General features: G+C 33.3%; 1 protein-coding gene across 5 annotated transcripts in view; it reads left to right on the plus strand.

Annotated features, from left to right (window-relative positions):
- Positions 1-13,354, plus strand: part of CSMD3 (CUB and Sushi multiple domains 3) — a 1,221,352-nt gene that overhangs the window by 764,443 nt on the left and 443,555 nt on the right. For all 5 annotated transcript variants that reach the window (XM_021090582.2, XM_021090584.2, XM_021090585.2 and 2 more), the window contains 2 exons: positions 3,946-4,272; positions 7,871-8,065. In XM_021090582.2, coding sequence (XP_020946241.2) covers positions 3,946-4,272; positions 7,871-8,065 — 522 coding nt within the window. The remainder of the gene's footprint in view (positions 1-3,945; positions 4,273-7,870; positions 8,066-13,354) is intronic.

Genomic DNA, 13,354 nt, shown 5'->3' on the forward strand with positions numbered 1-13,354 from the left:
TTTCATTGCAGATTTAAATAAAGTTAACATAGTTCACTTGGTAATTGTGAAGTATATTTTACATATGTTCTCATAACATTTTATTGGTGGCATTTTATACTTTATAGATAGCATGCTTTTATGGAAATTGCACATCTGAGCTAATTCTAATAGACTCATTATTTTAACAAGATAGTGTATGCTTGTTTGCAATCAGAAAGACTTAAAATACCTAAAGCTTATATTCTATGTATAATGCATTAACTTATTTTTGCTTGTAGGTGCTCACACTAATGCATAATTTAAGTGCCATTTATTTGTATTACACAGAAAAAAATCCATTAATGTTTATGACATACAATTATGCTTGGATTAAAAGAATGTATTTCTTCAAATATGTTAAAGCATTTCAATTTTAGCTGCAACAAAAATATAATTTGCCTTATCTATTGATATGCTTTTAGGTTAAATTAAATGCTATCTTCATTACCAACAAATACAGATTACGGGGTGTTAGTGCAATACTGAAAATTTTGCATTTTAGTGTTCAATATAAATGATAACATACGAGTTCATAATCTCGAAAGTAATGATTTTCTGGTTTTAAAATATAAAACTTTTCATCTATATCCAACTTATGATGCTAAATATTTTCATTTGTGAAATTCTTTATTCCCTACAAAGGCATTCACACAAACTTTGCTTCAGTGTTTAACTGGCTTAAAAAAATAGTAGCACTTTTCAAGTCCAGCATTTTATCTGAATTTTAATATGTGTTTCAAAACACACATTTTACTTTATTGACAATGTTGATTATTTAACACTTTAAAACATTTACTAAGAAATTCTCTGGTGGCTCAATGGTTTAAGGATCTGGCGTTGTCCCTACTATGGCTGGGGTTTGACCCCTGGCCCAGGAAATTCCATGTGTCATGGGTGGGTGTAGCCAAAACAAACAAATAAAAAAAATAAAGAGAAGAACTTTTAAAGTGAATAGAGGCCAGACATTTTCATATATCTATGAAATGAGTATTGCTGTTTCTCATTAAAGTGTCTAGATACATATTGCTGTGATAGCTTACATTTCAACTAAGTGGGTGTTTTTTAAAATTTGGCAGAAATTTCCCTAATTAAAATATGTTTTGCTTGCTCTTCAGGAGGTCTAGGAGAAGAATGCTCAGAAATTTTTTTAACGCCCTTTCAGTTTAGGGTCGATTCTCCTAACAATATCACCTTGTGATGTTGTGAGAAAAGAAATGATATTAGAAGAGCCTGATTCTGTTCTATCAGCATGATCTAAAGCTTAATAATACTCAAAAGACTTTACTTGAAGATCTTTAGTTCTAGATGTTCTTCCAAGAAAACAATCTTTGTGTAATACTGAAGAATCACGTCAAAATGGAAAACACTTTTTAAATAATTTTAATAGATACTAAAATGCATTTAGTAAAATATTTTAAATAATTCTGACTAAAACAAATATTAAAACTCTTGAAAATCCAGAGAACACTTTCCACAATTTTAAAAGAATTAAATCCCACATCCTGATATACGATAAATAGGTAGCGATTAATAATGTATTTATATATCACCAATAGCTAATTTGGAAATATAATTAAAAGATAATCAAGAATAAAGTTATAAAAATATATAGAATTTTAAAAAATCCAAGTAACTCACAAAATGAAATTATAAACTTATTGAGAATAGGAAACTTTATGAAAAAAAATAAAGATAGATGCCATGGATGCCATATTCCTGAATGAGAAGACATTATATTAAGTATGTAAATTATATAGAAATTGCTTTGAAATTTCCATCAAAATCCTAACATTATTTCTGGGAACTTGATCTAATGTGTTGGAATACAATTAGGTAACAGAAAAAAAAGTCAAGAAGAGATGAAATTTTTTTTTTTAGGGCTGCACTTGCAGCATATGGAAGTTCCCAGGTTAGGGGTTGAATTGCAGCTGTAGCTGCTGGCTGTAGCCACAGCAATGCAGCATCTGTGCCCATGGCAACGCTGGGTCCTTAACCCACCGAGCAAGGCCAGGGATTGAACCCTGCTTCCTCATGGATACCAGTTGGATTCATTACCACTGAGCCACAACAGGAACTCCTAGATGAGAATTTTTTAAAAGCAAAGTGCTTATGTGGATGCTAAAATATAATATTAAGTTATCACCATAAAATTAGGATGACACAGAAATATAACACTGGGTCAAAAGAATTTACATAAAAACATCTTTTGCTATAATTAAAGACAAAGTATTATACAGACATCTACTTATCTGATAAGGGAGATTAGCATCTGATAAGGGAGATTTGGTCAGCCCTTCCCCAGATGGGGATCATTTAGATCAGAGACTGGTCCAGCCGGAAGCCTAGTTTTATAAAGTTTTATTGGAACATAGCATTGTACTTTCATTTTCTTATCGTCCATGGCTTTTTTCCTACTACAGTGGCAGACTTTAGTTGCAAAAAACGATCACGCAGTTTATAAAGCAAAAGTATTTAAGTTTTCCTACCCTTAGTTTAGATCAGGGTTATAGAATCCAATGATTCCAGGTTGCAAGCAGGTAAAAATGTCAAGAGGGAGCAGGACTAAATATGTGTGTACCAGTTATGGAAGTGGTAGGGAACTGGAGTGCATTAACTTTTCAAAATGAGCTAGACCTCCAGGTTTTTCCGCTAAAATGTGAAACATGATGATTTTAAAATATGATTTCAAGTTTTTGTGGCTACATAAGGAAAAACTAAACCAAACACAGTTGCAATGTGGATTCAGCCCTATGGCTATTAGTTTTCAAACCTTGGTTTCAACTTCTAACAGAAAAATCATATTTTAGTTGCAAAGTATATTTATTAAAAGAATGATAAAAATTATATAGACTATAATTCTTACCATTCTTGTACATATTTTATAATCTTACACATATATGTAGATATAGCTAGTTGTGTCTATGTAACTACATTTCTATAGATAATTATATAGGTATTGGTCTAATTTCTGAATGCCAATAAAAGGTCAAAGCTTAAAAGCCATGTAAAAATTACAAAAGAGATTTTTTTTTTTGGCCACACCTTTGTCATACAGAAGTTCCCAGGCCTGGGATCAAATCCAAGCCACAGCTGCCGTAACTCATGATCCTTAACTCATTGTGCCACAGTGAGGATTCCCAAAAGACATGGTTATTTTTAATATTCAAATTAAAATACTTATACTAAAGTATTAACTTAAAAATAAAAAAAATAGGAAACAATCATATGAATATTATAAACCAAGTCATAATCTTAAATGATCAGCATTCATGAGCAAATAATTCTAGGAAAAAAGAAAATAAAAATATCTAATAAACAAATGAGAAATATTCAACATCACTACTAGGCAAGGAAATGCAAATTAAAACAATGACATTTCACTTTTTTTAATAAATGAAAAAATCAAATAATCACAATATTTTATACCAGTATGTGTGTTGTACTCTTTAATATATTTTTGTTATATTTCAGTATAAGATAATAAACTTTTCTAGGCAGAAATTTAGACAAATATTTTGAGACCTAAAATATTTTGAGACCAACACATATTGCCATCAACCATTTTTTGAACATTATTGTTTCTATGGAAATATTTATATATTTCTCTAGTATTTTTTTCAGCATAGAAACTAAAACTTCGCACTGCACTGTAACGCGGATAAACATCAAAATAAATAGCTGTCATTACTCCAGTTATGTTTTGTGCATATTTAAGCATACAGTAATTCAAAGTACTAGTACTAGTTGCATTCACTAGTAATGTGAAAATGGTAACATTTTTTTCTGTTTTATAAGATAAATTACATTGTTTAAGATTTTTTTTTGAACTGCTATTTGATTATTATAATTGTTGGATATGGCAAAATAAGGTAATATATTACTTTTGAACATTTATTGTATTTTACAATCTTTCTATTTTAACAGTTCCTTGCCTCTCTAACTTTACTGCACCAATGGGGACAGTCCTTTCTCCTGATTATCCAGAAGGGTATGGAAATAATTTAAATTGCATCTGGACAATAATCTCTGATCCAGGGAGTCGGATACACCTTTCCTTCAATGACTTTGATCTGGAATCCCAGTTTGACTTCCTTGCTGTTAAAGATGGGGATTCTCCAGACTCCCCAATTCTTGGAACATTTACTGGGGCTGAGGTGCCTTCTCATCTTACTAGTAACAGTCATATACTACGATTGGAATTTCAAGCTGATCACTCGATGTCAGGACGTGGCTTTAACATCACTTATAACAGTAAGTTCAGTTTTCCTGTGTAATATATTTATACAAATCAGAGCTAGAAAGAAATCATATAAACCATATCTTCTTCCACAGATAAGGAAACTTGTATGAATGACATACATAATTTGTATCAGAGATAGTCTTTTATTCCTTGATTTCTAACCATTGTTTGTTCCTGATTGTGTCATTTCTCTTTGTGAGAGGCCTGATATTAAGGAAATATATTTAAAATACAGTTTAACCAATACAATATCAACCAACATATTAGCTGATTCCATTAAATCTTATAAGCCTAATCTCAAGTCTACTATATATCTCATTTTTTTGCTCTCTTACATGTATGCAAACATGAAAGGGAGATAAATCTTTCCTTCGAGATGCTCATAAATCTAAACAAATAATGACAACACTGTTAAACTTCCAAAGATAAAAATCACAAGACTACCAAAATATCACAAAGAAGGAAATTCTGATTTGGGGGTAGTAGACTACTGAGCTGATTTAGTAAGGCCACTGTGGGGCAAAGATAGCTTAGTGATTAAGAATATCAGCTCTAAAGTCAAACTATGCAACTTCCATTATTGGCTTTGCTGCATTTTTAAGTTTAATAATAGAGTCTCAGTATCCTCATCCATAAAATCACATTGGGGTTTTGTGAGTTTTTTGTTTGTTTGTTTTTAGGCCCGCACCCATGGTATGTGGAAGTTCCCAGACTATGGGTCGAATTGGAGGTGCAGCTGCTGGCCTACACCACTATTGCAGCAATGCAGGATCTGAGCCACGTCTGTCACCTACACCACAGCTCATGGCAACACTGGATCCTTAACCCACTGAGTAAATACAGGGATTGAACCCACAACCTCATGGATACTACAAGGGTTTGTTATTGTTGAGCCACAGCAAGAACTCCAACATGAGGTTTTTATAAGGAGTTGTCAATGAAAATTATAATCAATTGTTGATCTAAGAAAGAAATGGGAATTTTTTTCCAAGCCAATCTGGGGACTATAACCCAGGAGACAATCTTTCAGGAAGCTCTGAAGCTCTGTCTAAGTACAGTTATGAAAGTTTTTGAAACAAAGGGTTATAGTCAAATGATATGCTAATAGTTTACACAGTCCAGATCTGCACATACAAAGCAGGTAGTGAGTCGATGTGATCCTTTGTGAGATTAAGAAGGAAGATTATCTCCTAAGGAAGTCTGGTTAATTCAGGTGCACAATGCATACAAAAGAGGAGAGGGGGGCCCAAAAATGCAGGGAAAAAAATACGCTTAAATTTTCATATTGCCGTAAAATAATGTTTTAATTACTCAGAGTAAGTAGTGGGATACATGTTTGTAATTTAGCATATATACCTAGTAAATGCTCAATAAACATTAGCAGTTGGATTCTGAACTATTCCCAAGACAATTCTTATTTATTATTGTGTTTATTGTATTCCAGAATTAACAGTTCTTTAAGATTATTTAGATATTACTATCACCCATATATTTTTTTATTTCGAAAGGTGCACCTTATTTTTTCTGAAAATAACATGGTTAGTATAAATATAGCAAAAATATGAATCACACAAAGGAGAAAATACCTTAGTAAGTAATCAGACTTACTTACCAATGTTTCCATTTGCACATGTTTTACCTGAAGTTATAGAATACAAGTGATTTTTATTGTTTTTCTTCAAAGCTACCATGCTCTGTCAGATATTGACCAACTTGATGAATTAATATTTGTGTCATATTTTAATGGGATTTAATTTCCTGCTCTTTAAAAAAAAAATTGCACCCTTCTCCCCACCCCCCCACCCTCCCTCAGTCCATTTAATGCTGAGTTTTGTCAGTTAGTAACAAAATGCAGTTATTGTCTTTTCAAAGTGACGGTCTTAGTGAATACTGTCACTAATAAATTGTCAACATGTAATTGCACATCATTAAAGTTAAATTAGCTGTGACATGTCATAGAGACTAGCTGTATAAAATGCTTGCTTTATCTGTAAGTCCTTTTAAAAATGTTTCGTATATATGTATAAATACAGATGCATATATGCATTTATCTATATGCAATTTTTATTTGTCTTAAATTCATAATATTTTTAACTTAGATATTTGTGATACCCTGAGGGTATTATGGAGATATACCTCTTCCCCCTTGTTCTGTTTCTCTAGTAAATAATTTAACCAGTTGTATGCAAATTTTTATATTTAATGCTTACTACTTAATGTTCTCTGAAAAATTATCCATCAGGCATTATATATAGGAGCAACCAGGCTGAATCAAAATTGAGCTTTTTAAAAGCACAACAGAAAAGAATAATTAGAAATAAGTGTATTTACAAAAATAGATTTTATATATTTTAGAATGTACCTTAATATTATTTTGTACAGTTCAACTTAAAAATAAGGAGACAGGATAATACAGTTTGTGTATTTACAAAAATAGATTTTATATATTTTAGAATGTACCTTAATATTTATTTTGTACAGTTCAACTTAAAAATAAGGAGACAGGATAATGCAATTATATAATTTATAAGCAATATCACAGGGATGATTTAGTGAGAAAATTTAAAATAACTGCCGATACTCATGCAGTATGAATATAATATGAAGTTGTAAATACCTCAAAATATTTTACATATTTAGACTTTGCTACTTTAGATATTCTTCCATTTATATTACCCTAATTTAAAATTTACAATGCAAATCTAGAGCTCAAGTAATCTATAACCAATGAGGAATGTTAAGTATGAACATTGCCCTTACATTTCTGCTATTTGCTGAAACAGGGCTAGATACACATCCTGGGAAATATAAAGTAAAATAAAATAATGGCCCTGAATAAAGAATTCACATTCTCTTGAGAGATATGAAACAAATAACCCAAGATATGGTATGTTGTTGAGAAAAAATTTAAAGCAGACCAGGGTATACATTTCAATACTATCTCTGTGTTCTAAGGCAAGCTACTTAACTTTCTGAATCTCACATTACTCTTTAGAGTAAATGGCTATTCTTTGTTCATCAGGCTGTTCTAAACGTTAAGTCAGATAATAATATATATAAGGCTCCTATCACAATGCCTACAGCATAGTGGGTTGCAAAAGAATTTGCTCTCTTCCCTTTTCCTAGATGACAGTGTATAAATGATAAATGGAAATTTATTTTCTAAAAAGTGAGACTTTCATACTAGATTGAAATATTTCACTTTAATTCTCACAGTGAGACTACCTCTTCATTCAGTGAATCACAAGAAAATTTTCCAAGGGAACATAGTCGACCTTCTCTGTATTCACATTAATGGGAATTCTGCCCAGCTTGTACTGGAAATTTTTGCATAGATAAGGCTACTGATTTCAAGAAATAAGAAGAAGCAATTCTATTTTGAAATTTTGTAATGTTAGAGTGTATTTCATATTTTAAAACAATCACATATATTACACATCACAGGAAAACAGGTATAGTCAGAGGAGTGCAATATATATGTGTATATATAGATAAAGGCTTTTCTAGAAATGAACATAACCTTTTTAAAATTCACTGTCTCACCCCGAATTCTCAACAGTGTGTCTCTTACTGATAGTTTGTCTGTTTTTCTTTTTTGCTCTTCTCAAGCATTTGGACATAATGAGTGTCCTGATCCTGGAATACCAATCAATGCAAGGCGGTTTGGGGACAACTTTCAATTAGGAAGTTCGATTTCAGTTATTTGTGAAGAAGGATTTATTAAAACCCAGGGGACAGAAACAATTACATGTATTCTTATGGATGGAAAAGTGATGTGGAGTGGACCAATTCCACGATGTGGAGGTAAGCACAATGGTCAGTGAAAAGTGTAATTCCATCATCACTGTGTACTAGAAACCGTTAACAGGAAATGCGTTGTTGTAATCTTTATCTTAAAATGTCTTTTAATCTTATACTTTAGACATACGGTATTTAGCTAAATTACACTTTTAATTTTTCATGTTAAACTGTTTTTAAGAAATCTTTTAGAAGCTCCCTTTAAAAAGAGCTCTAATTAAAAGAGATACATCATTGGTTGATGTGCAGATTATCTTTAATATATTTCATAGTTATACCTGAGTATACTTTATAGTTTCCAGTCCTATTTTTCTGGGTATTTTCAGCTATTCATGGTATAAACATATTTTAAAAAATGTGTTAACTATTATTAATTTCAATGAATAATTTATGCTAAAGCAGCCATTATTTAAAATGTATAATTTTTGTGGGCACAGTAATTAATGCCTTTTTCTTTCAATTTTGATTTGCCCAATAGAATGCTGTCAAGAAAGTTCAGGACAAAATATATGTGTTAACTATATATAAAGCATTTGAAAGTATGTATCTTTGAATATATATATATATTTACATAAAGTCACACATTATACTGGTAACAAGGAATGATGATCATCTTAAAAGATAAAATATATCAAATACATAGTATTTTGATTTAGAATCTATAAGAGTGTGTGTCTGTGAGGGGGGGACTTTATTCAGAATTGTCACAATAGGAATTAACGTTCTGAATTCTATTTTTCTCCTACTCTAGTACCAAAGGTTACATATCCATTTTATTAAAAAATATATAAAATAACTTTTACTAATATTTAGATGAACTAGAACCATGAAACACCCTTTAATAAATCACTATGTAATGATTAGGTAACAATTTTAAGTCGTTTCTTCTTTTTCCTGCTTTCTCAATTATTCTTAGTTGTGCCCAAACTGACATTGGAACCTTTGTTTTCTCAATATCTAGCTGATAAATTGAGAATATTGAATATACACTTTTCCGAAGTATAACAGACTTAATTAAATAATACAGCTATTGCCTATAAAGGTTGAATTTCATCGAACATTTTCATGTCTCCTGGTGAAGTCCAGACCACACAATTAAATTTTCATCTTACCTCTTTCAGTTGGTATCTCCTTCCCCTTCTAATCATTTTTCTCATTTGTAACATCAGGGGCTGAAATAGATGACTCCACTGTTCTTTTCCAGAGCTCAAATATTATGGGCTTAGTAGGGGTTACTCTTACAATAGCTATGACTATGCTATTATGTTTAAAAAACATAGAATTGCATAATACAGGTCTAAAATAAAAAGAGAAAAATGGAAAGTAATGTTCAATTCCCCCCTCCCCTGCCATCATGCTTTGCCCTGGAGCTCATTCTTTCTCTTAACCATAGATCTCTGACCTAGACTTGAAGAATCAGTCAAGAAAGCCTAGATTAGTATTTGAAAGAAAAGTAGGGGATAAAGGTTTCTTTCAGGCAAGAAGCTTAGCACTGATTCAGTGAGACTGGGGTAGAGGATAGAAGGGCATGTATTTGATGAATACTGAGGACTCTGGAGGATGACATGCTTTGTAACCAGTGCTAAACAAGTTAAAAAGTGTCCTGTGGCAATGGGAAACCACACTGGTTTGGAAGTGACATAACCTAAGCCTCTCCCTCCCCTGCACTGGGAGTTGTTTATAGTCCCAGTGGACAGACACAAATTCCACCTCTAGGTAACTGTTGAGTCTTGTAGGATCCTGGTTTGCCTAACCTGGGGTTTGGATTAGGAGCTGCTTGGTGCCTTGCAGCCTGGGAGGTGAAAATAATGAGGTTGATATCAACAAATTAATTAATTACTGTTTTATTTGAGAGAGCAATTTTAGTGAGCTCTTTCACCATAAAAAAATGAATGGTATTTAAGTTTTACAAATAAGTAAATATATTCAGAAATATAATTTGGCATAGGCCCTTCAGATGTCCTAGTGTGAACTTAATAAGGTTTCCAAAGGAGAATATTTTTTCTGTGTTTGTGAGTGAAGTTTCATGCAGTGGGCTCACCTGTCAATTTCTGGATCTAACACTAAGGATAAGGAAACATCTCTAAGGCTAAGGCTGGAGTCAGGCAGGTCAGAATGGAAATGAGCTAGAAGCAGTCTTAAAATGGCACCTGGAGTTCCTGTCGTGGTGCAGCTGAAACGACTAGGAACCATGAGATTGCGGGTTCAATCGCTGGCCTCACTCAGTGGGTTCAGGATCCGGCGTTGCCGTGAGCTGTGGTGTAGGTCGCAGACGTGGCTTAGATCTGGTGTTGCTGTGGCTCTGGCGTAGGCCGGCAGCAACAGTTCTGATCAGACCCCTAGCCTGGGAACTTCCATAAGCCGCAGGTGCGGCCCTAAAAGGACAAAAGACAAAAAAAAAATGGCACCTGCCAGATTACCTGTCATATCTCAGGTTGTGTTTTGAGCCAGATTCCACCCAATAAAGCAGACTGCTATCAGCCCCTGTATAACTAAGTCTGACAGATTTCATTTCTAAGACTAATTAAGGCTTGTAAAGATTTCCTTTAGCTTTGCCTGAATTCTACTTAGGAAATAACAACAAAAGCCTGAGAGTAGCTGAGGGCAGCTATTTTTTTTCTTTTCCTGAGTTTTATTTTTCTTTATTTTTTAAATCACACCTCTTCCTCCCTCACTCCTCAAGCTGCCACACAGTCATTCCAGCTTATACAAAGAACTATGTCTGGGAGCTCTCTCTGCCTGTATTTTTGGGTTTTTATACCTTCCATATTTTGACAGAAAAGTTTTGCTTATTGTTTATTATACTTTATCTTTTAGAGTATATGCAAATATATGCTCACAGTCTCCAGTATATGATAGATATTTTAGCTAAAACTTTTTTTTTATCATATACTAAACATTTCATTTGGATGAAATATGTACATGTTCATATGTTCTGATTAATACAAATAACTTTCTACTTTTATTTTCTTCACACGAAACATTCCAAAATCAAATGCATTGTTAATAATTGCTGTTTATGGATTTCTGTCTGTTAAAATTAGAAAGTAGAAAATAATTTGTTTTAATCATAATTTATAGAGCAAGGGAAATCAGCATACAATGTTTAGGTAAGATAACTCAGGGCTTCAACTCACTTAAAGATTGCCCTCTCCCCCTCAACTCCTCTCTATAATAATTGTGTAGAAGTTTAAGCATATTGGCAAATTAGTGATCCATCTATGTCAACCAGTCTTCAACCCTAAAATTGTGGAAAATCTTTGAGCAAAGTGAAAAGAAACGTTTTATCTGTCATAGGCAGGATTGTTTGAACCAAAAGGGAGAAATAAAATCACAATGTGTTGCAGGTTTGTGATCCCACAGCTGAACTTAGCTTTATTTCAGACAGCTTGAATACAGTTGTTAACAGAATTGGGTTATACATTTTATTCACTGACCTGAAGTTGAACATCGATTCATTAATTAATATGGATTTAGGCTTTGTGAAAATTTGAACCTTTTTTCTTTAGAATGAGTTGATCAAATTTCCTCAAAAGGAAGAAAGATTAGATGCTTTAAAAAGCTTTGTGATCTTTTAGTTTTGCTAATGGAAAACAAAATACATTAATTTTTATAATTAGCATTGAAATCATTCACTTTGAATTCCACAAACTGTCAGCCTAACTCAGTTTAGTAACAATCGATGCCTCCTTCACCCACGCTTAGACAGTAGTCAGAAAATAACAGGCTCTATCTAGGGCCAGTCTCTGCATGGTGTCTCTTTCAAACACACATCCTGAAACCATGAAAAATAGTAAGAATGGTCGTCATAGGTCTCCTTTAATGATAGCGCCCAAGGATTTTCATGATTTTTCACCTAGAAGCCTTCCTAAAAATTATCCTCTCTCTCCATCAAAGTTTTCCACTCATGGCAACTGTACAAACAGTCTCCCTTTCTTTCCCAAAAATATTCATTTATTCTTTTGTCCCACACAGCCCAAGCTCCCTGTTGGGGACTTTGTGAGCCTCCCCACCAAATTCAGCCCTCAGGAAGTACAGTATTCTTTTGAGAATCTTTCCCCTTGGAATTCCTTCTATCACACGCTTTTTCTTTCTTTTTCTGTATTAGAATCCTTTCAGAGGCCTCTGAGGGCACTGCCAGGCTCATCTACATGTGTTCTTCCAAGTCCCTTTAACCAAACTTGGTGCTAGAAAATTTGTAAAAGGGAGGAAAGGCACACCGTAACTACATTTGGGTTTATTTCCTTCTCCTGTGTGTGTGTCTCTAGCTCCTGAAACACAGATTAAGTTGATGCTTTTACTTAATAATTTTTCTCAAAAGAGAGTGGGCTACTAGGTTTTCTTTGCAGCAATAAGTAGTGCAAACTTGTGTCATCATCCCTCATCCTCAAATCCTGGAATCTTCTTCTCAGCCAGTAAAATCCCAGAAGATTTCTAGTCACTGAAATGTTCCTTATGACTAACATTGCTACATAGAAGAAAAAAGTTAAATGTTTGACCCACTCAGAGAGGTTTTCTTATTGTCTTTAGCAAACCCTAGTTTTTGTCTGCCTATTTTCTTTCTGTTCAAGGCCAGCTCCAAAGGATTAAGACATGCCTGACCACAAATGATCTGACCATCATTATTTGGCTTCTTTTCTTCATTGTCTCCTTTTATCATTTTTAGTTTAAAGTCCATTTTGTCTGGGACCTTTTCACTTAAGTGTATCTTAACTATAGCCATAATTAACTTATCATTCTCAGCTCTGATCTGCTTCACCAGATTAATGAAACCCTTTGTAGTGGGAAGTGAGTCTGTGTTTATTTGGTAAATTGGTTATTAGTTCACTCTGCCATGAAATTTTTATAAGTGCTCCTGATCCTCCTATCCATACTCCTAGAGATGTCTTGTTTGTAAACATTTCTATGAGCACTGCATGTCCAGTATATATTGTTCCAACATTTGCACTCAGCTCACATTCATCTGGATATTTATGCCCTCCACTGTGGTAAAGCCAACTGCCATCATTTGGAGGTTTTAATGGATCTGAGTCCACTAATAGCAATTAATGCCCAATACTATAGAGCAGGAGTCATAACCTCAAATGGTTACAAGAGCAAGAGAGTAGCAGAAATAAATTAGGTGGGTTAAAACGGCTATCCTTTTGAGGAGGAACTGTAGTTTCTCACGTTTTACAGAGACATGGTTACTGATAAACATTTCTCTGTTTAACAGCAACAACAATAATAAATAATACAGGAATACTGACAACTGACAGCAATGTTCTCATTAGCTCATACTGTCTCTTCATGCAC

Source organism: Sus scrofa, chromosome 4 (assembly GCF_054392235.1).
Source record: "Sus scrofa isolate SSC_HxYL_T2T_F1_AM1 chromosome 4, Sscrofa_HxYL_maternal_Yorkshire_Landrace_v2.0, whole genome shotgun sequence".
In the NCBI taxonomy this organism is placed as follows: domain Eukaryota; kingdom Metazoa; phylum Chordata; class Mammalia; order Artiodactyla; family Suidae; genus Sus; species Sus scrofa.